Below are 25,525 nucleotides of genomic sequence, written 5' to 3'. Positions count from 1 at the left end.
GAACCGTCATCTTGTTGCTGCCCATGGGATGTTACTTGAGTTAAGTAGGTCTGTTGTTGTGTCGCTTGATGGAGGTAGGTACATTTGTCGTGTAGCCTCCAAAGAACCTAAGCACATTTTTTCTCTCTGTTTTTCAGTCTGTGTGTGTGGGTGGGGGGGGGGTATGTGGGCTTTTTGGGGGCGGGTGGGTAGGTGAAATCTGGGCCCATGCATCAAATTAGCTCTGAGCATTCTTCAGGGTCTTGTTGTTTACATGTTTGTGTTTTGTCTTCTGTGGCTGGGCTGGATGGATGTACCTCTGTCAAGTGCGTGTCTATGAATAGCTGCAAGAGTATTACGGGTGTGTGTGTGAGAATTAGGAATGGCACAGGAATGTATCTCTGTGAGTCTGTGTGTGCGGCCACGAGAGTGTAGCTGTATAAACTAATGCATGCAAACGTGTTTTAAGACATTCATTTCTTGTTTTCTTGTTTTTGTGTGTCTATACCCCAGTTGAAATTTGCCTAGTTTGCTTGACAAGTTTTTAAAGTTTGATTAGTAGACCGCCTTGCTGGACATCATTTTTAGAAAAAGTAAGTTTATGGCTCACTCCCCTAGGGTAATGTGCTCAGGTGAGTTGCCGCAGTAACAGCTATAGAGTAAGATTTCATGCTCAAAACAAAGGAATTTAAGCTATAGCTATTTTGATCACTTTTTTGGCTGAAAGATTTCCGCAGCAACGCCCTTCCCGTCATCTTCATTGATAACTTGACGGTTGATAACATAAATCCTCTAGCATTATAAGTTGTTTATAGAGAGATTGCTTGCTTAGATCATATGTCGCCTGCAGTGCAGTTCATATAGGTTAACTTACAAAAGGTTCATAATGCTGCAGCCCACGAGTGGGATGATGATGAGAGGATGATGATGATGGGAGATCCGTGATGTAATGCTGATATTTGTCTTGTGTGAATGTGTACTGTCGGTTCGTGAGTATGCCTGTGCCCAGGTGCGTATGTGTGTTTGCCGCGCGTGTTTGCTTGTTTGTCTGTTTTCGCGCTCCTAAGAATTCTTGACACGATATTTTCGTCTTTTTGGTGTATCGTCGTAACAACAGTTATTTTGGTAGTACGACACGCTTTTTAGTCTGATTAATGCGTAAATTTCACCTCACCTTTTCTTTCTCTCTCTCTGCAGATGAAAATAACTGCCCTGCGCGATGTTTTTTTTGTTGGCGACTCGACAACAAACACTTTATTTAGAGACATTTTGTGCAAGGGATAAACAAAACAACCATTCATTCTCAACCTGCCACAAGGGGTCACGAATAGCCATCCGCTTGGCATGGCGCCCAGACCGTCTGTATATGGAAAAGAATCTCGCTCTTCTCTCTCTCCTTCACTCCTCTTGTCCTTTCCTGTCCTGTTCATCTCAGCGTGACAGGTCCACCAGAGCCAGGGTTCAAGCAAATTTATGCATGACCAAGTGACAAGGAAATAGGGCAGTGTGGTTGTGTAACCACACCCAATATAACAACCACAACAGATTTGAACCCACACCTGTCGCAGCCCCACAGAAAGCCACACCCCTCCTCCCTAGCCCCACGAAATCAAAGTTTTTATCCAGATGTTAAAAAAAGCCATCTCCCATTTCCGACCGTTTATTAGAACATTGCAGCATAGATATACAATTGAAAATTTTAATGCACAACTCGAAAGTGAAAGATGTAATGGTAAAACAACGAGTGCCCAATATGCAACTTGTCACTTTGATATAAATATTGCCAAGACAGTTTTTCATATTTCTATTCAAATTTATTTTGCAATTATGCGCCTTCTGCTGTATAATGCAATTGTTTTGTATTTTATGTGACATATATGCAAAGTTGAATATGTGTATTTATGTAATATGTTACAACAATTAAGGTCCTTCATGGGGAAAAGAAATACTTCCATCTCAGTTCTATTGCAAATATCTGTTTGTTTGTTTGTTTGTTTGTTTGTTTGTTGTTTACTCATTAAGCTTTATGTGTATCAGATAGTATCATAAATATTTTGTTTAACAATGATAGGGTCTATTGGTGTTGGTAATGATAATAATGATACTAAGTATCTTCAGCAGCTACGGTAGAACAAGCATTTGCCTCTTCAGCCACAGTAGTACCTACCTAGGGTTTAGAAATTAAGCAAAATTTGGCAAAACCCAAGTGCTTTTTATTGGTTTGCTTTGAAAATACTTGCTACTGCGTGGTTGTATTGCAGGCATAAGTCGTGCATAACATGATAGTAAACATCAGGAAATGACAGGTCGTAAAATTTACGGGAGTAAACATCAAGAAACAACCCATCTGAACAAACATGTGCATTAAGGTTGTTGGAGGCGGGGTTGGAGAGAAAGGCTTAGTGACAAAATGGATGGGTTACCTCATCAAGGAATGGGGAAGGGTAACTGTTGTCAGACAAATCAGGATTTACATATGAACATTGACGGGTGGGTCCATAGAAATGGATGTCAACATCCTCAAGCACGCATATAAAGGTCGGAGTCTGCTGGCAAGGATTTTGAATCCGACTCTCAGCACTCCTGAAGCAGATACTTCATTCTACTTTTTCGCCATTACTACAAGTGAGTATTTTTGTCCTTTATGCCATGGACTATTTTTGTTGCTCTTCTTGGTAAATTTAAAAAAAGTTGCATTGAATAGGAAATTATCACGTAAGCCACATACAAACAAGTATTAAAAAAGAGAGATAAACGAACAGTAAATTATTCATGTCTTCCCATGAAGCTGTGGGTAACTTTGGAGGAAGTCGCCATGAAGATGATGATAGGCTTTCTGCTGCTGGCCTTGACGCTGGCCTCATCTTTGGCACAGATGATGGGAACAGGCTCGACAGGGATGGAAAGTAAGTACTTGTACATTGCTGTCTTTTCCTCCCTTCTGTTACAAACATCTGTTAGCATTAGCTCTCCTGGAAATACATGGCGTAGTTTTAACAAAGGATTGACACGTGGTGCTGTTCAATCAGGCCTCACTGACAGCAAACATTCAAAACCTCCTCACTCATGATGTAACTGACGTCCAGTGTCATCAAGAACACAACCAGTTATTGTTTATTGTTCAAAATATTGCTTACCTTCTGACCATACAAACATATAAAGGACCAGGTCGGTAAATTCATGGGACAATATCTTAGCATGGCATTTCGTTTTTTCTTTGATTTCTGTGATTTTTTTTACCAAAAAGATGATTTCCTGTGATCAGCTGCTTTTAAGTCTTTCATATATAACGCATTGCATTTTATTATCGTACTAACAATTTTACAGTAATATTGTAAAGAGCATAATATTTTACTCTTAAAAATATCACAGGCTATTGTTATGATAAGAACATGTGCAACTTAAATACATGCTAGGTTACCGGTATTGAAAGTTGTTCCACATGAAGTCACAGGCATTTTTTGTAGATGATGATGAGTCTCAGGCATTTTTTTTTTTTTTTTGATGATGATGATGATGAGTCCCAGGCATTTTTTTTTTTTTTTTGGAGATGATAATGATGATACAGCGATCTTATATAGCGCCATATCCCGGTTGTATTGGCAGGTTCATGGCGCTTTACAGAAAAAAGACACAATTCAGACATATACAAGAACTCACGTAACATAACATACTGGCGACACATTACCTGTTCACAGGCCTGGCTGTCGGAGGGGGAGAAGGGTAGTTTATTCCCAGGTATTCCTAGTTTCCTCCCCTCCATCACTATTCATGAGTCTCTTCTCAAGATTACTAAATGACTACGAAAAGGAAGTATTATTCATATTAAATAAAACAACCATCCTAATGAATCAGATAAGAAATGTCTCTGTGTGTTGCATGCCTGTGGGTGCTGTGATACTGATATTTCTTACGAGTAAAATGGTCACGAAAGTTTTACAGGTATGTTTATTCTATAGAACGTTGTCACATTCACTCAGTTTTAGGCACCATCTGATTTATAAAGAAGAAAAAAGATTTGAATCATTGTGTGCGACTGATGTTGCAGATTTCTTATCTTTAATGGCTCTCCAAGGATCGGACAACCTTTTTCCCATGATGTTTATGCTCAACCACCAGAACCCATCAGCGTCACCGATGTCACCGATGTCATCGATGTGGCCGCTATTAATGAGTGGCAGTGACAGCGCAAGGAATGCCATGCTTATGTCTCACTTCATGCAAGGCATGGGCGGACCTGCACCTGTCGTTTAACCTTCTACTTGTCTGTTAGTGAAATGTGCTCCATCCCGCCCTTTCCTGATCATCGAACGCTGTGAACAGCAAAATATTTCCTTTTATTAAAAAAAAGCCGCATTTTTCCTGTTTCCTGTGATAATGCTCACTGCTTTATACAGCTCTGCCTAGGTGGTCGTTATGTTAATGGAAGCTCTCTGCTATTTAGGGACTTATTACAACGGGATACAAATTTTCCTAGAGTAACTACAACTAACAGTGCACGTTTGCCTGATAACAATACACCTGTCAATGGACTGATCATAATAGTGGCAATGTAAATGTTTCAACTGATAATCAAGTGTTTCCAGTTTTGTGTTCATACCAATGATATAGGAGGTTTCGCTTGCCATTGAGCATCTAAAAATGTATCTACTGGTGTGTTTATATTGACAATGTAAATTGGTTTTATGTGTTGATATTGACAATGTTTGTCCAGGCAATTTGTATTTGTTGACACTGAAAATCTATAACTGACCATTCAAGAATGCTGCAGAACAAGTCATGGTGGACAGAAGACAACCCATGTATGTAAGTGTGCAGCTTTATAATGCTGGATGACTTTCTCATTTGCTGTAGTCATCTTGCATGGCAACAGACTTCTTGTCAACTACGGAAAATCACATTTTGTTTCTTGTATGTTCTTCATTTTCCGATTTATAATAGAATTACAGATGTCTGGTTCCACAAGTGTGTGTGTGTGTGTGTGCGCTTACCACATGTATGCCAATGAAATTAAAAAGAAAGATTAAAGATTAAAAAGAAAAGTTCAAAATTCATCTTCTTCTGTTGGCGGGTATGCGTTTGGGTGTGGGAGTGGACATAGTTGATGCACCTGGTTTTATTTTAGGTTGCAGTTCGTGGGTCAAGAACTTTCCCTTAAACATCCAGCACATGGTTACTTGATGTATTAGGGAACACATCATACTTTGGACATGAGGTACCACTAACAGTTCCGTCTCGCTTCCTCAACACTAAGCTATGATATCCATTCTTTTTTCTTCACTACTGCTAAATTTTCAGACCAGCACAAAGCGCTTATTTCACAGGCCACAGAGGTACAATTTGCAGTCACAAATGTCTTTCATTCTGCACTGAAGCAAAAGTCTGGTAGAGAACATAATAGCATCAGACTGAATAATGTGCATAAGAATGTGAATGCACTCTGTCCATATCCTCCAATATTCATTACACCTCTTTTGATCCTCACTGGTGTTACCTGTAGTTTCACTGAACGGTGTAAAATAACCCAGGGAATAGTCACAACAGATTTCTTTACCATTTGAACCTTTTTACCATAACAGCTGAGCGGCAAGAGAGAAAGAGAAAGGAGGAGAGAGATCTTGGAATACCTAATTACTAGCTATCTGTTATGTTCCTTGCCACAGGGGTGACAAGGTGACAAATGATGAGTATCACTGCCATCTGTCTTGGCCAGTGAGCAAGTGAAACATCCCATTTTATGCAGACCTCTAAGTTCAAGTAACTTCACTTGTTAACATGAAGGTCAAGGCTTCTGGCTAATTCCTCTTTCTGATGTCTTTTCGAGTACATCCACTTTTCATCTAAGCCTTTCAGGACCCTTTTTCATTAACCCCTCTCCCCCACTTTAGAAGAATGAAATGTTGGGTAGCTAAGATAATTGAATAGCCCTGCTACTGACCTGATCTATGAAAAGTTTTCTACACACACTCTATACCTGCAGTTCCAATTTCAATCATCCTGACTGCAACTGTTTCACTTTTTTGGCAGAAGAAAAATAACTGCAGCTGAAATTGATTAATGTTAAAATGGTGAATGATGATCTCTGTAATAAATTATTTCACACACAAAAGTTTTTATGTAGCTTTTGAGCCTGTTTCCAAATGATCAAAATGGGTGTTCTAATCTCCAAAAGCTGTTTTTCAAGAAAGTAAAAAAGACTTCATACAAATAGGCATAAACTCACACCTACATGCAAATTTCAAACAGATATTAACCAAATGAACAAAAAGTAAACCAAGCAAATCCTGACCTACTGAAGCACACTCCCCTTCAAATGTCCCTGAGTGCCTGTAGTGTAGTGGAGGTGTACATGTGTCTTGCTGATCAGTAATTTTTTTTGAAAAAAAAAACATATCCTACAAACTCAGCTAATCAAGGGAGTGAATTTAATGGATTTTTTGTTTCAATAATAATTTAACAATGCTTAGGATTACAAAACATGCATACTTGCAACTGCTGCAGATAAAAAAAAAAACAGCACAGTAGATGTTTCAATATGCAATAATGGAAATAAAATACACCAATGAAGAAATATGCACAGCAACAAATTATTCAATTACAAAAACATTCACATCACATCGTTCTTCACATCAGTCAGAGCAACCAACATGTAGGGAGAGACTCTCAGATCTATTTTAAAACTGAACGCAAATAATGTGAGACTGACATCTCAACGGAGTATAATCTTGCACACATATCATGATTCCTGAATGCAAGAAATGGAACTTAAAATCCTGCACTCCATTCAGTTTCTTGCAAAAGATCATGCAGATTTTTCAGCATGATGAGGATTCATAGCAGATATTACTTAACCATGCTACATAGAATAACAATATCAAAAAATGTATTAAGAATCACAGATGTACATTCAATTGTATGAATGCTGCATTTTAAATAATGATAGGTTATGTCAAACTCTGGATGTGGCTTTGCAGTTACAAATGTTTGTGTCAAAATGTCCCAAGACAGTAAATGAAAATGATGATTAAAAAACAAAGGAGTCATTTAAGAACCAAATAAAAGAGAGAGGTAAGCTTGCTGCTTTTGAAAGAATAAGCCAATTATACTACACCTGAGAAAAATAGTGAAATTTAAGAACCAAAAATAAAAGAGAAAGGTAAACTCGCTTCATTTTAAAGAATACGCCAATTTTAGTATGCCTGAGAACAACAGTGAAAAAGTATTTCCATATTCTCTATGTTCTCATTAGTTCTGTCAAACCTAATTCTTGCTTCCAGAAAACAAGATTTCATCAGAATAAGGATAAATCAAAATATGTACAGTAAAAAGAGGCCACTGCACATTTATTCATCAACTATTGGTGCAAAGTCCTTAGATGACTTTAAAAACCATATATTGCACAATATGCCCTGATCATTACTTGGAGCATTGCTAACAGACACCAAAAACTGAACATAATTATGTATGCTGACATACCACACTACATAAAATCTACTTCCTTCATTATCTATGATACCTGCATGCCCATCTTCTTACAAAAAAATATAACAAATCACAATTCCTTTCAGTCATAAAATCTTAAAGGTGCAGAACCTACCTGAAACATTATCTGCACTAGTTAAACTAGTTAAACTACCAAATGCAATTGTGTTTGTACAAATATTTTTCTGATATGTGTCCTTCAGATTATTTTGTTTATGTTTTGTTATTTTTTGTTTAAATCTCATGGAACTAACTTATTCTGAAACAAATTTGCAATGATTCTTACAGTAGTTAACAGCTAAGATTTCAGAAAAGGCAACTGCTGCTTCCCTCAGTTTAGCTAAGTCAGTGGTCCTTCACAAACAAAATATACAAAATCCTCTTGAAATCAAATTCTTCAGAACAATCATCATGGAAAGAGATACACAAATATATATATAGCCACTATCAAGATAACCGGAAACTCAAGACTTTCAGAACATGCATCATAAACAAAAATTTACACTTGCATGAAGCTTATGAACTAGTGAAACATGTTTTTAAGTGTATTAAACACTTTGCAAAATAACTGGTAATAATACTGCTCTAGTCTGCATTAATCCATATTTTAAAAAAAAAAAGGTTTGCTGGGGAACGTCATCATTGTCAGTGGTTGCAAAAATAATGATAATAATGTAGGAAAGTACTTATTTCCTCACATTTGGTTCCAAACTCACCATTAAACTGCTGCACTGCAAATACTGATCAAACACACACTCTTTACTGCTACAAGTTACAAGTAAAGGTAAGCAAAATTCACAAAAACATCCTTTGCTAGTGACAAGCAATAAGTATATATGTTGGACAAATATTGAAGTTTTTGAATAGTTGGTGTCCAGTGGGTATGGTATCCCATCATGTGGGTTTGCCATTTCATAAATTCATAATTACGTTTTATGTTTCTGGGATGGGGTTTGACATTTCACTTCAAAGGATGAAATCAGACCGAGAAAAATCTTTTTGTTTGACATTTGTCTCCTGCAAATATAATCATTGAAATGGCAATAAAAAATTGTTTTAATAATGAGGTTAATTTTAGTATGGATCATCAAAGAAAAATAATAATAATTGACATAATAATGAAATTATCTGCAATTTTTTAAACATCATTTTTTTTCAAAATAGGACGATTACCATGTACAAGTATGATTTCCTTGGAAATTTATTTGAAAACTTATTGCAGTCAAAGAATTCAATGTCCCAGAGATCCTAGTGCCAGAACATAAATGTATATCTGAAAGCTGAAATTATTTAAACAAAAAGCTGTCAGAGGAAGCACTGAAGTCTGCATAACACTTCTGTTTCTTATCTCTTATCTCCAGTTTTACAAACCTTACACGCAAAACTTAATCCTTCCCTATTTGACAATCTATTTTCTTAGAAAATGCACATTATATTGAGACACAAGTTCACTATTTCAAGGAAGTCCTTTCTTAAAAGCAAAAAAGAGAAGACTAGGTCAGTGCCTGGCAAACAGCATCTAAACAAATTTTCAACCTACACACAAATTGTAGTCTTTTCTTCTAAACAAAGACCAAAATCATTCAATGCAATTAACTGTCTTCTTTACTGATGCTCCATTTTGAAATAATAATGATAACTGAATTTGTAGAGTGCATGTTCCCATGTGAAGCTCAAATATTCAAATAGTCTTTGTAACAAGTTCATGAAAAAGGAACCGACAGGAAAATGCAGCCAGGACAAGGGAGTTAAAAATTCAGGAAGAACTTTTTTGTGCGAGTTCTTCCCCTTACACCAGTCAGCGCAATAACGTGCTCAACAGGACATTTTGAACTTTTCCCTTTCAACCTAGTGTGTAAACTGGCAGAATAATAATGTGATCGTTGAAAGAGATCTATAATGTTCAAAGTTCTTTTAATATTAATTTGATCCAACTAATTAGACACAAGATTTTTTTTAAATCCATAAAAAATGGATAGCCAAAGCCAAATGACCTGAAGGTCATGGGTTCAATAAAAAAAAAAAAATGCTGGATACCCACAATTCATTTTTTCTGAGACAGTCAGAGGTAAAAACGATAAAAAAGAAAAAATCCTCGAGAAAACAAGTAAATTCAGATCCACACATTACCTACACACAAGTATAATTAGCTCACAGGTCTCAATCAAAACTTTAATCTTCTTTCTCAGCTCAACTGTTTGAATCATACGACACATCTTATGAAGTCCTGCAATATCCTTCCACCAACAAAAGGATTTAAAGTGTTTTATAAAAAATCTCTTTAGCATGACAAAAAAGAATAAAAAGCAAAATCAAAAATTATGAAAGCCACATGTATAAACAATATTCAGTTATCGTCCTCAGAGGTGAAGTAAACTCACTTGTGTTAACAACAACTGTCAATCTGCAATCAGCTTTAACACTGGTAACATTCCAGTTTACATCCTAAAATTTTTTTTTTCTTGCGCACTGATGACAGAATATCAAACACCTGAAAGCACATGAAACAAATCTGGGGGTGTGACGGTAGCACCCAAAGCCCACTGCTGTCAAAAATTGAAGCTCCTGACATTTTTGCTGGGTTGTGGTTTAGGAGCCACAGCAGGCCGGCTGCCACTAGCTGCTGATGCACTCCGCTGCAGATGGCTTGCACTTCCCTTCCAGAACCTGCTGGTGCACTAATGCTGGCTACGACGGATCCTTTAGCAGTGGTACTGTTTGCTGGCATGGGCTGCTTGCTGGAGGCGCTCGCCACACTACTCTTACTGGCCACATTTGCCACAGGAGTCTTGGTACGAGCACTGTTAACAGAACTCTTGTCAGCTAAACTGTTCGGGCCTTTTGTCACAGGGTTAGCCGTCACACCCTTAGCACCACTGGATGTTTTGCGGGCAGCATCAGCTGCAGCAGCACCACTGGTGACATTGGAAAGGGTGCCAGCAGCGGCTGCTCTGTTTGCAGGGTTAGCTCCAGCTATCTTCTGTACTGCATTAGTCAAAGGTTCCTTGTTCTGGGAACTAGTCACAGAGGAAGAAGGCCCCTTGTTGATGGATGACAGAAGTGGACCCCTTCCCAAAGACTTTTTAGCAGCTACATCCTCGGGTTTTGATACACTGGAGGAGTCACTTGCTGGTGTGTTGGGTCCTTTCCTCAAGGCATTTAAAGCAGCAGATCCTCCCTTGGCAGCTGTGGTACTAGCAGCAGGAGCCTTACTAGAAGTGCTGGATTTGTTATCTGCTAAGGATGAAAAGAATTCCTTTTTGGCAGCGGAGCCAGTGGATGCTGATGGATCAGTTCTGGTTCCAAGTGCAAAGGAAGGGTTCTCTTTTGCTCTCAAAGGTTGGCCACTGGAAGCAGGAGGAGAGAAGGCACAGGTGGTGCCTTTGGTAAATCTACAGCTGTTTGGCTTTTGAATGTGCTGTCCATTCCACTGAAAACACTGCTAATGCAGTCCTTGAGGTCTGACAGGTCACTTAAGCCCTGATTTATGTATAGTGGCTCTGTCTCCAGAACTGGCTCAGGAGGTAAAGGACGTGGTCGGAATGAAGCATTCTGCTGCACATCAGGGGCCTTCTTGCTAGAAGTACTTCCCTCCACTCCTTGTGTTCTACGTTTGGGAGATAAAGGGCGATCTGATTGGCTGCGCCGAACTGGACTGCGGCATCCATCACGCACATTCTCTGTGGATGGGCTGTTGCTACCAAAGGAACCAGGTGGTCTAGCTACAATGCCAGACTCATCAAATTCAAAGTCAGCAAAGACCTGGGAGTCACGGTTTGTAGTGCTGACTAAAATTGGATTGGAGATCTCTGTGCCACGGAAAGACTCTCGTTTGAGGAGCTTCTCACCAGCTCCTCCTGCTCTGTCCTTGGTTTGAGACTCCTTCAAAGAATTTGAATGAGCAACTTTTCTACCAGACTTTGTAGGGGACAAAGGTACAAATGGAACTTCCTCTTCTCTTTCATTTACCCCTTCCATGGGAACCTTCTGTGTCTTCAGTCTACGGTCAAGGCTTAAGCTGAGGGATGGCAGCATTCTTGAACTTTCAACCCCTATAATACCTGGCGTCTTAGTACTGTTCCCAACTTTTCTGTCTGGATCAGACTGAGCTGTGCTGCCTGGGGTGCTGGAAGCAACACCACTTAAAAAGCTTCTACGGTCTCGGCTGGCAGCAGATCCATCAAGAAAAATGGTGCTGGGTGCTGAGTTCTGAACTTTAGGAGGGTTTGGGGCGGAAACACTGGCTACAGGCTTAGCTGGTGGCTTTGAATGAACTGGTCTGGATGGTGGGGGAGCAGGTGCTGGTCTGTGAATAGGGGGTAGATGGTCACCAGTGAATGGGCCAGAAATCTCCAAAACAGGACTGGGCTTTGGTGGTGCTGCGGACCATCGTTTTTCAGAGATGCTTGTGCTGTGTCGAGGTTGTGGGGGCTGGGGAGGAATCTGTGACTTCTTAAGGATTCTGAAACAGTAAAATAAAGACAATTTTTGTTGTGATGCAATGTAGCAAGATAAATTTTTGAAAAAACAGTTTCTCTAAGTGAGAGTAGATAATACGCTCTGTAATAAATATTCGAAGTTGAAATATCTTTTTGCTTTGTCCTGCACTGTGTCTCTACAACTCTGCTTTAGTTGCACCTGAGAATTAAGGAGATAGTGCTGCAATAAAGTCTAGCTGTCTATGCTAAGACTTGTCCAATTTATCTGATTATGTTTATGATGTTACCTATGTGTTTACTCTGAAGCCTCCTTCACACATAAATACTCACTCAGCTATCAATCTCTCTCTCACACACACACCTCTCTAATGTCTCAAACTCACCCAAATTTAAACCTTGGTCCAAGCTTCCACCAGGATATAAGGCGCCGCCGGTTGATGTAGGCAAGTATCAAAGCACAATTCAAAGGCAAAATGACCAAGAAGAGCACCAACAGTCCAATAAGCAGGTCTTTCTTGGCTGTGGAATAAGAAAGCTTCACTTAAATTCTCCAACAAATGTAAACCAAATTCAAGAGAACATAGTAAATGAGAACTTGAATACAATTAAGGAGTCCTGCTGCAAATGCTTAGATGCATGCAGTGCATTTCACCTATGGTCAACACATGAGAGCACAGGGTCCTAACGTTAAATAACTGTTACATACACACACCTATACACATCACAAAAAATAAATGACAGACTATGGGGCAATATCTACTGAGTTAACCAAAACTGGTTACTGACCATACTCATTAGTAGCTGGTCCGCTATCAATACTGCCTCCAAATCCAGGTCGATCACACAAAGGAGGTGCATATCCAACATGACAGTGGCAATGGCCTTTGCTATTACACACCTGAAGCAAGTTTCAATAGTAATAGTTTCCTTCCAAACATAAACAGAAATTTCCAAACTTACCATGAGCCTAAAAGGTAAATTCTTTGCCTTATTTAATAACATAATGAAGACGGTATCTGCAAAATGTCACTTAAGCAAGCTAAAAAATAAATTGCAGTTTAAGAACTGACAATGAGTATGACTCACTATGAATGCAATATTATCAATATGAATGTAATAATATAAAATATTATCTGGCTGCTCATATATTTTTTCACACTGATTTGCTTGTGATACTTGTTCAGCAGTGAATGAAAGTAACTTCACACCCACTGTCCAATTACCTTAGGACAACATTAAATGCTCTGTGTTTGAACAAATAATTTCAGGTTATGAATTTGTCTTTTATAAAACAGTGCACAGAAACTGATATAAACTCAGCCATCAACTCACCCCATTACCATGACAGTCAGGACATTGTGGAATATCCAGCTTTTGTATGGGACACATGCCTGACTGATGCAGATCTGAAACACATGCATTTTTATAGTCAAATGACATTTCATTCTCTCCACAAAACCCTGATCTCCCAAAATCCAAAAAGAAATTATTATTATTACTTGTTTCATAAACCACAATATGAAAAAGATGTAAGAAACATACATTACAAAGCTTATTGTCGAACCAAATAAAAAAAATTAAATGGTGTGAGGGGAAAAAAGAAGTCACAAAACACGATAAAATATTATATTTATGTACAGATAACATCTCAAAATGCCCTCTGGGATCTTATAAATTACAGAGAGACATAAAGAAACACAAGCAACATCATAAATTATTCTAAAATGACAAACACCCCAGTAAAGAAATTTTAAAAAAAAAGACCTTATTTTCTTCACATTTGGCACCATCAGGAACTAGACCAGGGTCAGGCATATCCAAGCCCACATCCAGCATGGCAGAACGACAGACATACTGGGTGTTGCCTCGCGTAAGGAAGTTAGCACGCATGTCAAGTGCCAAGTTATCACGCCAGAACATAAGCTTCTCATTCAGGTGAACACAATGCAACAATCCACACATGACATTCCTGCAAAACACGTCACAAATTATAACAACAATGGCAGTGATAGTAATGATGAGCTCAAAAATGATGAAGTTTGCATTAAGTTTTGGACTGCCGTTTGTCTGTCAGCCAGGCAGAAAAAGATTGAAACACTCTTTACAATTTAAAAATCTACAAATTAATATGTTGACTTGTTAACTAGAGAGATTACTGACTACACCATAAGTAAACAACAGTGTACACTGATAAATATGATAATTTACAATGTTGCAAAAATATTGAGCTTACTCTCTGTCACACGTGTAGTAGCGGTCAGTTGTCCAGTTGTAGCCACAGTTTCCATCATGGTCGCCACGTACATTGAGCTGCTGGAAGCAAGATGGGGTCAGATACACGTCCAGTCGAGCCCCAAAGCAGCTGGCACTGGTCATTGTGTGTGTTGCACTTGCCCTTATAGCAATAGGACTGTAAAGAAAAAATCATTAAAAATCATTTCCAAATCTGTTAGCGGAAAATGTGAATTTGAGAAAGCTTTGAAAAGTAATTTGGACATAAATGATGGATAATTGACTGAAGCCATGCGCCATGTACTAAAAGACAGACACTGCCTGTGTTTCTCCTCCAGTCCACATACAACAAATCATGCAAATTCATACAAGCAAAAATTGTAGAAAAGCATAGAGCATACCTGTCCACCTTTACAAAGCACACCATTCTCCACGAACACATCTTGCGGGCAGAACTCTGAGACTCCATCACAGAACTCTGACAGATCACATTCCCCAACTGGTTCACGGCACAGTGAAGAAGCTGCCCTGGGCTAAACATTTTATTTCCTATAAAAGTTCTGCTTAGTTCATTTTACACCAAAATCAAAACCAAAAGCATTTTTTCCATATTCAGTTTGCCAAGGGTCTAGTTCTTATGCCAAATAATCAAAATAACTTAACAAAATTGTGTGATAAGCTAGTGCAATGCACAATGGATCAAAATCCGGATAATTTTACATGTTCAGACAAAATATAGATACATTCATGCTGATAAGCAGACCACCAACTCAAGCTAACATAAATACCTTGCAGGTTTCCAAGTTGCAGCAGCGACCTGTAGCACAAACAGCCTGAGAGTGCAGCTGACAGGAAGTGGCATTACAGCAGCGATTACCACAATCCTGAAAAGTGGCCAAAGTTATGTTTTTTGCTTTCTTTACTACAGCAACTTTTTCACAACCCTCCCTCCAAAAAGAGAAAAATGCCTTTGCCTATATAGAAAAGGTGAATGACAAACTAGCTACTTCCTATACTGCATAAAGAAACAAGGCAAGCACTAAATTAAATAGAATTTCTTTCCATAGGAAATTTCAAAACTGTCATAGTCATTGTGAACACCAGTGATTACTTTGGTAACTGCTTTTAGTACACAGCACCTTTTTTTAGCTGCTAATGAAAAAAAACCTGCAAGATTATTTTTACAAAATTAAGGTTAAAATTCGAAATTAGCAAATAGCATACAACAGCTACATTCGTAATTTTAGAGCAAAATGTAAAAGAAAAAGAGAAATAAAAGCAAACAAATGGTAAAATAACATGAGTGCAGACAGATATTAACCTCTGGCAAACCACAGTCACATTCTTCTCCATCTTCTACAAAGCCATTGCCACAAACAGGCCCATCAAAGATGATGCGAGGCTGGTTACGCAGGCAATAGTCCATACCCAGCTCAAATGCTTCATGAAGTGCATTTTGTGAGCATGAAGACCAGTGCTGAGGGCTCCGTTGTCTAAAATCATATTGTCAAGATACCAGGAGCTAATGGAGTAGTAAATTTTCAACTGCGTATGTGTGCACATGCGCACTTGTGTGCATATCTCTATGCATGTACACTTTAGCAACTTTTCAGATTGTGTAACATAAAGTCAAGTTCAAATTTATAAATAGTATTAAGGAATATCTTGAAAGAAAAAATTCTAAAATGTTATTTTTGTGAATACAGCACATAAAATCACCAGGCAATGTTCCTCAGGATCACTAGGTATTTTAAATATCTGTGTTACTTTATCCACAGAATAATGTTCCTTAAAAATTGAACTTTCACATGCTGTTTTGCGATGACAAAATAATATTGGATAATTAGCAACTAAAATCCAAAAACATATTTACTAAAGGAAGTGAGGCATGGATAATAAGACAAGCAGTGTTACAGCCTTACTGCTTCTATGCCACTATAAATTTGTAGACAGAAAGTATTGTGAACTGACTGCAAATAAATTAATTGATGACTTGGCGACAGCAAATAAACAAGCCCAAAAATAAAGAACAGAAAGTCTTACCCGCTGGTGGCAGCCATGATGCATTTCTCCTCAGGACAGCTGCACTTGGTATCATTATCATGTTCCATGCCAAAGTTATGTCCTATCTCGTGAGCAACCGTTGTGGCTACCAGTGTAACCAGACCATCATAATCCTGAGAAAAGGTAGTATGGGAAGAGCAAATCTTTATCTCCAAACACAAACATCTGTTACATAAAAATCTCCTCGGATAAAAATAATATAAAATAATTCACTTCATTAGTACTTTGCAGTAACTGTAATATTAGCTTTGTGCTCAGAAAATAGAGACAATATGCAGATAAATGTGGAAACATATATGCTTGTTATCTCTTGCTCTTTCTCTATTTCACACACAAACACACACTTTCTCTTGGTACTCATGATGTTTTCCCTTAATTTTTCAAGAACAAAAAAATTCAGCTTATTAACAAGACAGCATAATTGTCAAATCATATTACAAACACTGCAATATGCAACAGACATTCTACCTCATAATCATCTTCATTTACATGCAAAACAAAAGGCTGATCAGTCATTGATTTGTGAAACTCTAAATCTACTATGTCCCAGTCTTGAATGCTTAAAACGCGTGGATTCTTTACCATGCTAAACCGGCACTCATATTGCATTCTTCAAGTGCTGAACACTTCTAATCTGTGACTTGCTTACCATGCTAACACCTCCAGAAAACTGATGGGTGCAGATAGGACCTTTGATTGCCTTTCCCACTACACCATGATCAAAGTGAATGCCACTGAAACAACACAAACAGTTTCTTCAATACTAACTGTTGACTGGTTCTTTCTTTATCATATCAAGGAAAGTTCCATGACAAAGTAGCTTCCTAATATCACATACTTTGATTTTACAAAAGTTCATGATTTCTTCAGTGGAAGCATTTTAACGTCAGTCAACTTTGTATTTCTATTTACTGTTAAAAACAACCCAAGTTACTAGCCATACTGCTCTTCAGTCCTACACTTTTTGATGGTATATGTAGCTCACAGATACTTACGTTATGAGTTGAGCATTGTCATTTGGATGGTAAGGGTTAATGCGTTCCTTGCGGTAACGAAGGAAGTTTTCCATTGTAGTATCTGCACTGGAAGTGATGCCTATTTTGTCACCAGTTCCCCACACTTCCACCCCTACCAGTACTACATAGATATTCAGCTGTCGATATAGCTGTAAAAATGAAATAAATAAATGTTGATTATATAATAAATCTCAACTATATTTTAATAATGAATGCAGTTTGCCTTCCTAAAGAGAATTTTAGTCCAATTGGAAGAAATCACACATATAAACAAAGTACAAAATGAACTTTCGCCACTACAAATGAAATAATATAAGAATAAATTATGCTTTTCATCAATCTATTAAGTTTACTGGCAAGTAAATATAATCAGTAACATTCAAGATATAATTCATTTCAAAATCTAACAATCCCCTTGCTGACATTAAATCACACTAAAAATCTAGAGAAGCTGAGCAAAATCAACAGACTCTCTACACAGTTATGAAAATTATTAAAACATCTCTAATGATAAAAGAAAAAATCTCTCACACTGTTCACAATGTTAGCTATATCTTGAGATCTTCTAAAGACCTCATCTGCATTTTCTTTGTGACGCTGAAACTGAAAAAAAAATGAGAAGAGAATATAATAGAAATGCCAAAATTAAAAAAAAAAAAATTAGGTGATCCCATTCACAAATATCAGCGTTTCTGTTAAAGACTGCAGTGTTTTAAGATGCCAAAATTAGTCAATTTTAAGTCTCAAACCAAGTCAATCAGAAATGCAGCATAATATAAAATTATTTCTATGCTGGAAAATACATTTTTGCAGTCTCTCAACCCTGATTACTCAAAGGGCAAATGCACCCTGACTCATTTTCACATTCACATTTAGTTTTATAATCAATGATAAATGAATACTCACAGTCCTGTAGTCATTAACCAAGTAAAGCTCTACAAAGCGAGTGTACTGATTTTTGTCGTATGGACCATGTATGCTCCTTTTTTTCTGCATAACAAAAGACAAAATTGCAAAATGATATGCCATGATCAAACACACAATGTGCAAGTATATTCTTTGTGCATGCATGCTTGTGCACCTTCTACCTCCTTTTTTCATGTAGTTCTTAATCATAACGTAACAGTTTTCAGTTTTCATATAGTAAAGCTTTTAACATTTGTTATACTTAAATTAACACTACTTTGTGAAACTTTAAAGAAAACTATCAGATTAACTTCAATAAAAATCTGAAACAATAGACCATACAGAAAGGCACTCTAACAATCTCCACGCATCTTATTAACAGTTATATGATAAACCATATTTGATCCAGTGTTTAAAACTGAAAAACATAATAAAATACAATTCCACCTATGAGAAAGTGTAATCAAGGCTTCAAGGTCTTCTGCTCTTTTTAATAAAAAAAGTTCAAAAATAAATTTTTGTAAAGATGAACATAATGACTTACTCTTGCATGATCCTGATATATAGCACTTGGAGGTTGATAAATATCATGGCGATTAGTTCCTGTTGATTGAAACAATGACATGTTTGATTTTCTTGCATTTTTATAAATATACTAAATTAAAAGTACAAAAAGTCAAACTAGGAAGTGTTGTGGTCTAATGTAGGAAGGGTAATTGAGTCTGATAATGATAAGACAACATGTTTATAAATATACATACCACACTGAAATGGTAATTTCTTCCTGTCACTGTTTCTGAACACTCTGTGAAGTGTGTCATTTAAAGGATCTATGTGATATGTTTCTTCACTATCTGTTAATATAGCCCCTGTAACAAAACATACAAAAATTACAATTAGGTTTATTCTAAGATGCTGTGTAAAAAGACATATTTGTTCCATGAATATTGCTAAACGTGTAAAATTTTCATAAATGAATACAGTTTTACTGATATGGCTGTCAGAGATAACAATGGAAATACTCCATTTAAAATATGAAAAACAATGTATGCAGCAATGCCTAAAAAACATGCACGTCTCATCGCTTAACCCTGTCGATACCTAACAACCAAAGATCCAGTCTCATCACATCATAAAACTGCTTGTGATATTAAAAGTTTGCGCGGTGAATTTTAAGAAATATACATGTGTTACAAAATTAACACATTTGTCATCAAACATCAAACACAATCCTCAACACTTCTTTGTACAAAACAAGATTATTAGAAAGAACTGCCAACTCATAGAAAAATCTATCGCAAGGGAAATGAACAAATTATATGGTTTAAGCACTATGCAGGCAATTAGTGGCCATCTCCTGACAGGGCAAACAAAACAAAAGACATGAAACACAGTGAAATAATGTTGTCTGCATGGCACTACATGGTTCTACAAACACATGAACTACTAAGTATGGTCAAAATAATCTACAACATATAGCAAAATGGCAACGCAACAGTCTTAAAAATATTCTCTCCTTTCCACAAAGAATGAGATCAAATTAGCATAGCTGTGAAGCACAAGACAGTCAACATGCTATTATAACTGTAATATTATCATGCTGTTAGTACACTACCGAACTAACAACAGTGCATTTAGGATAACTTGACACAGGTCCAAAAGTTGACATGTATACAGGAGAAACAGGTTTGACAAGAGAAAAACGATCTAAGCAACTCATTGGAAAGCGCTTTAAAAATGTTCATTATTATTATTAAGTTTTATGAACATCCTAAATATCTAACATTGTAATGGCCATAATCAATTACCAAGCGAATTGTGACTTACATGATCCTAACAGATTTTTAACATAAAGTTAATAGTTTATCAGACTCATCAAAAGATCAGATTTAAGTTTAAAAGTCTCAGAAACATCATATCAAAATATCAGCTCAATTGACAGTCATCTGGATAGACACAGCTAATATTTAAACAGTGTGTGAGATACAAGCACCACAAAGGGTAGGTGAGTCAGTCCACTAAAAGTATGATATTTCAGATTTAATCACTTCAAGAACCACTGTGTTAATGCTAACATGTGGTTGTTATACAAGATATCAGAAAATGAATATATAAATTACCTACCTTCAGCTATATTTTTGAGGGCAATACTCTACAACCAAAACAATAAGTGGCCACACAATTTTATTAATATAGATGCCACTATTACTTTTTTGCATCTTTAAAATCCGATAATTCATATTTCAGAAGAATAAAGCCACATGCAACAACCATGCCAAAAAAATAGCACATACAATATGCGCAATTACCTGAAACCACTGCAAGAGCTAACAGCTGCATGAGAATTTGGGGAATTTCGAATGCTGCCTTGATAATAGCAGTGCTCTTTTCTCTGTGGTAAGACAAGGAGGTATGCAACGAGATAAAACAAACAAAAAGGGAATAGTTACATAAAGTCAAAAGCCCAAAATAGACAAGATTGCCCTCTCTCTTTTCCTTCCTCCTACTTGTTTGTGAAAGTGTAAGTGCATGTAGGTACATACACATTCTCACGGCATTGTATGTATGACATGTATGACAGCATATTTACACAAACACATTCACTGGCACTTGTAGATAATTAAAGTGGCTGAGTGAGATGTTACACTACAGAGTCAAAGCAGAAAATGAGTGATAAATTAATAATGTATAAAAGATTCCAACATACGGTGCATGAAAATCTACTTAGTATTTTCACCTGGCAGTGCCAGCGTTTAGTGATTAGCTCTGTACAATGCAAAACACCTAAAATGGCTTTTGAAAACAGGCAGTATCTATTCCCAGATTCAAACATTTGGAGTATGCTACTCTGTGGACATGAGCAATTGGATGCATTGGACAGGATACAGAAAATGAACATGTCCAATGCCATTGTTTATAAAACTGCACCCTATCAATGAATGGATATGGTATGGTGTTTAATAATATTTCTAACACTTCACCTTTACTATATCAATAACTTTGTCAAGATATAAAATGTCTCTTGAATTTGGAATAAAAGCTATTCATTCATTAATTCTGGACAGACAAGAAGGAAAAAACCCCACAAAATAATAAAAAACCCACCACCAAATAAAAAAAAGAAAACACATGAACTCAGTGAAAGTATTTGCTAGGCTGCTATTGTTCTTCTGGAGGGCTACAGAAAGTCTATAGGATATGCTCTGAATCATTTATTTATGTGTAGATATTTAATAATAATAAATCTACACTTATAAAATGTTCGAACAAAATATTAGGGTTATGGTCTGAGGACTACGTGAAAAAGAAAAAGTAAGAAGAAAAAAAACACAGTGAAATGTACAGAAGATAATGAACAAACCAGACCGAAACCTGGCAAAAAACACTAGAAGTTTCTGGAATACATTTACATCACTGACGTTATCAGCTGACAAAAATCAATGGTGATGCATTCTTCAAGAAGGCTCAAATATCTCATCTGAATGTTTACACACACGCACATCTTTCATGATAAACTTGCAACCTATCCTAAAAGATTCAAGTGCTAGGGCTCAGACAATTGTTCAAAAGTTAAGTTACTTCCAGTCACAAACATCTGTGAAATGCGCCATAGACACTGCACTCAAATGGTGGCCTAACTTGCCTATTTCCTTTTTTTTTTTAATCAGTAATAGAAAGCGACAACATTTATGTGGATAGTGTGTTTCCCAATATACTCTCTGTTAAAAATAAATGAACAAAAGTTCCTCCCCCAGTTTTAAGACATTACAACTGTGTGACTGGCAACCATATCTGGGAATACCCTCAAGCTTTACACCTAAGATATTTGACGACCAGATTAAAGATGCCCATAAACACAGGAAAAAACTCCTCCGCACAAAGTAACAACAGCATATGGTTTACTAAAAACTGGCAGAGAATTGGATTCTACCCTGTTCAAGCCTTTCCCTAGTAACCGTAGACCTCTTACTGCTCAAAGACCCACCAAGCACTTTATTATTTGAAATGATGGAAATGATAATAAATTATGATGAAGGCATAATGATATGACACTGCTAACCTATCCATATTTGAAACATCTTCATTCAAAGTAATGCTTTATGACATTATGACTTATTAACCAACAAGTTCTATATTTCGACTTCTTGTAGGGGGGAAAAATATCACCTTTGCAAGTTGATTAGTATTTCAATTGTTCCACCTAAAGCAATCAAACTGCCATCAGTACTAGAGTGTTCTTATCATGCGGTTAAAGTTTACATTATTTTTAATTTGTTTTGTTTTTCTTGATGGGTTTTTCTTTGTGAATCAGCTCTCTCTATTTTGTTAATACATTTAATACATTTTACACACTTATTTGCACAAAAGAGGTTATATTTTTTAATCTGAAGACAAAACATTCTGACCACAAATATTTTTACACACTTCATATGATACACATAAACAGATTTTGAATGTTAAGTAATTCTTATCACAACATGGTTAAGTTCATCACAGTAAAAAATATAACTTGATGAAAGTCACATAGCAATTTGCTTTAGTATACTTACATGCAAAATCTTTATAAATTTTCTCTCATGGTGCTGTAACTTCTTTATGTATGATGCAGAAAAAAGATCCCTAGAATAAGAAAAAATTAAATATGGACATGAGAAAAGTCTTTAAAAAATTATAAGTACAATGGGCTCTGTGTATAAAATGATGCAGCTTTCTTTATATGAACTGAAAATTAGCTTTAAATTAAAAAGATACCAAGTTATTTGGTACTGTAAATACTCAGGTGTTTTAACAAAATATATTATTGGCATAAAGGAAACTAATAAAAATACCTGGTTAAATGGAGGTCTAACAGAATGTTTCTGCCAAAGGCTGTAAATTGTAATGTTATATTTGGAAAATGACCATTCTGCAAATTTAAAAACAAAACTTAAAATTCATGTAATATAAAACATCATATAATAATGATAATGAAACAAGGGAAATGCTAATAAAAAATACATACACACATCCTTGTCAATTAAAATTTATCTTCTTCTAAATGGATGCTCAAATAACAGAGAACATGAAACTATGTAAGTATAAAATAAAGAAAAAAATAAAAACTGTAAAATAATGCATGAATATTGTGTGCAGAGACAATACAGCAAGGGAGAAAGAGAGAGAGAGTACTAATGAACATTTCATTCCCCAGATAACTTTAACAAAGCCTGTAAACCTTCAATGCTAACACTTAACACACCCATAACCAACAAAGCTCTACTTTCAGTTTTGACATTATTCAGAATAAAAAATGATAGCTTATTAAGTTATTTAACACAATGACAGCACTTATAAACCCCAAAACCTTCCTCATTTGAAAGTGTTAATCATTTGATTAATCTGGAAATTCTTGCACTTTTAGACATGAATGTCACATTGGTTATGTGTTAAATTTGTTGACTGCACATACTGATATTGTACAAAAATACCATGTAAGCTCTCTTCCATCTAAAATTACAACGGCTGTACTCCTCACCTCTGAAGTTGTATTGAATACCTGCTGTCCATCAGCATACACATGTATATCACTGTCATCATATATCTCAAACACAGCAACACCTGGCTGCACACCTTTTGACATAGCATCTGAAAAAGTATTGCATGTAAGAATAGAAAAGTCTAAATAAAAAATCAGGGATACATATAAGTATCCTTGTGCTAACAATATATATATATATGAGAAATTGCATTTTAGCTAATTAAACAAATATTCAGGACAAAAATCAGTACAGTTTAGGTGGAAAAGTCTTCAGCATCTAACATATCAAAAACATTTGTTACAAAAAAAATTATTAAAATCTTCTCTGCTTTAAACTGAATAAGATTCCAGTGTAGCCTTAAGCATATTATTATTACTGGTCTGTGCAGCGAGTGCAATCTATCTTGGTCGTGGTGCTGCAAATGCCCATTACTATGATTATAATATTAGCAGCATATCTTCAGTAGGTGAAATTTCATATGACATGCCAAAATAAAACAAATTATTAAAATATACACATACATTTCCCAAATTTATGGGCAGCAACTGGTGTTTATTCCTAAATTAATTACAGCCAAGTTCATCACACACACACACACACATTCACAAACATGACATCTGGCAGTGTGCTAGTTATCTCTTTCGTCTAATTCTGGACTTAAGCTATTTAAATAAAATATCTACCACCCGATAAGGTTTCATGACAAAGTATTGCAGTGACTGGTCATCGCCCACTGACCAAATGACCCCATAAAGGATGCTCCTTTACGGGTTTGTGTGCTCTGCCACTCCCATTATTTCAGGCAATAATTTGACTTCTGATATTTTCTGAGTATTCTTACTGTACACATCGATTATGTCTTTCATTCGATCTAAGGCCAAATATGATTTTACTGTTTATCAAATGTCAGTAGTCCTCCCACTTCTAACGAGTTAAAACGACACGGATGCTGATTGCTGACAAGGATGCTATCATAACTTAGTCCTCGTTCACTTTATAATGATGGAAAAATCTAAATCCCAAAAGGTTATTACATCAACAACAACAATAATAATATCTCATATTCTGATTTTTACATTTTACGCAGAATCTGATAACTGACACAGAAACCTTTGTGTTAAGTGATTCATTCGCATTTCACGCCTTAGCCACTGTCTGCTACAGTGTTCGATCAAGAAGATGAAGAGGATAAAACGGAAGGATAAATATTAAATAAAACATACCTGTGCGGTGTTTTCCCGGTTCATATATTTTTGCGGCGAGTAGGGCATAGCTGAGACTCCTTATCGAAAGCCAAAGATACAGGTAAATGAAAAAAGCAGCCATGTTTGGAGGGTGGAGGGGTTCCATCCTTTTTTCGCTCCCTTGCTGCTAGGAGTGTCGTCATCGTAGGCGGCGCTTGAGGCCGAGAACTGTCGGCTGTTTCCGTGTGAAGATCGTGTGACTTCGGGGCGAACAATCCCTCGTTGTTGTCTCGTTATTAAAATATATGCAGCGAACAAGGAGCGATCTTTGTTGTTGCGATCTTTGAAAATAAGACTACGCTGACCTACCAAAAAGCTTTCATGCCTGGTACATGTGCTCATTTGCCCCAGTCATTGTTATGTTTAATTCACTGTCGACGCTCAAATTGCATATATATAGCTGTTGCAGGTTTTTATGTACATATATGTCAGGTCCAGTCGCAATGTACTTTAATTCATACTTATTTTATTTGATTTAGATGTCATAAGAACTTGGGATAATAACACTGAATGAATTTCTTCATGCATTTAATTTGTTCTTTCTCTCTCGATCCCTCCTGTCAGATTTTAATTTTCATTTACTTTAGAAAATTGCTCGTAAAATCCTCTAAATAGCTAAATATGATCTCTTCAAAACTTTGTAA

The 25,525-nt window shown here is 36.5% G+C and overlaps 2 protein-coding genes across 2 annotated transcripts; one reads left to right on the top strand and one right to left on the bottom strand.

Annotated features, from left to right (window-relative positions):
- Positions 1-5,024, top strand: LOC112564157. Its single transcript, XM_025238780.1, has 4 exons — positions 1-74; positions 2,482-2,604; positions 2,768-2,885; positions 4,028-5,024. Exons 1-4 carry the CDS (start codon positions 29-31, stop codon positions 4,161-4,163), a joined length of 423 nt encoding a protein of 140 aa, XP_025094565.1. The 5' UTR covers positions 1-28; the 3' UTR covers positions 4,164-5,024.
- Positions 5,025-6,382: 1,358 nt separating this feature from the next.
- On the bottom strand, positions 6,383-25,159 carry LOC112564113 (disintegrin and metalloproteinase domain-containing protein 12-like). Its single transcript, XM_025238716.1, has 22 exons — positions 24,861-25,159; positions 23,634-23,743; positions 22,948-23,024; positions 22,669-22,738; positions 20,428-20,510; positions 19,209-19,219; positions 18,880-18,987; positions 18,663-18,721; positions 18,119-18,202; positions 17,744-17,815; positions 17,192-17,361; positions 16,846-16,930; positions 16,176-16,309; positions 15,454-15,625; positions 14,921-15,016; positions 14,534-14,665; positions 14,189-14,310; positions 13,665-13,869; positions 13,233-13,295; positions 12,687-12,798; positions 12,284-12,419; positions 6,383-11,923 (listed from the first exon to the last, which is right to left on the bottom strand). Exons 1-22 carry the CDS (start codon positions 24,985-24,987, stop codon positions 10,795-10,797), a joined length of 3,357 nt encoding a protein of 1,118 aa, XP_025094501.1. The 5' UTR covers positions 24,988-25,159; the 3' UTR covers positions 6,383-10,794.
- Between the last annotated feature and the right edge of the window lie 366 nt (positions 25,160-25,525).

Source organism: Pomacea canaliculata, linkage group LG5 (genome assembly GCF_003073045.1).
Source record: "Pomacea canaliculata isolate SZHN2017 linkage group LG5, ASM307304v1, whole genome shotgun sequence".
NCBI classification, from domain to species: Eukaryota; Metazoa; Mollusca; class Gastropoda; order Architaenioglossa; family Ampullariidae; genus Pomacea; species Pomacea canaliculata.
Note: the sequence above shows the minus strand (reverse complement) of the source record. Positions and strands in the feature narration are given on the sequence as shown.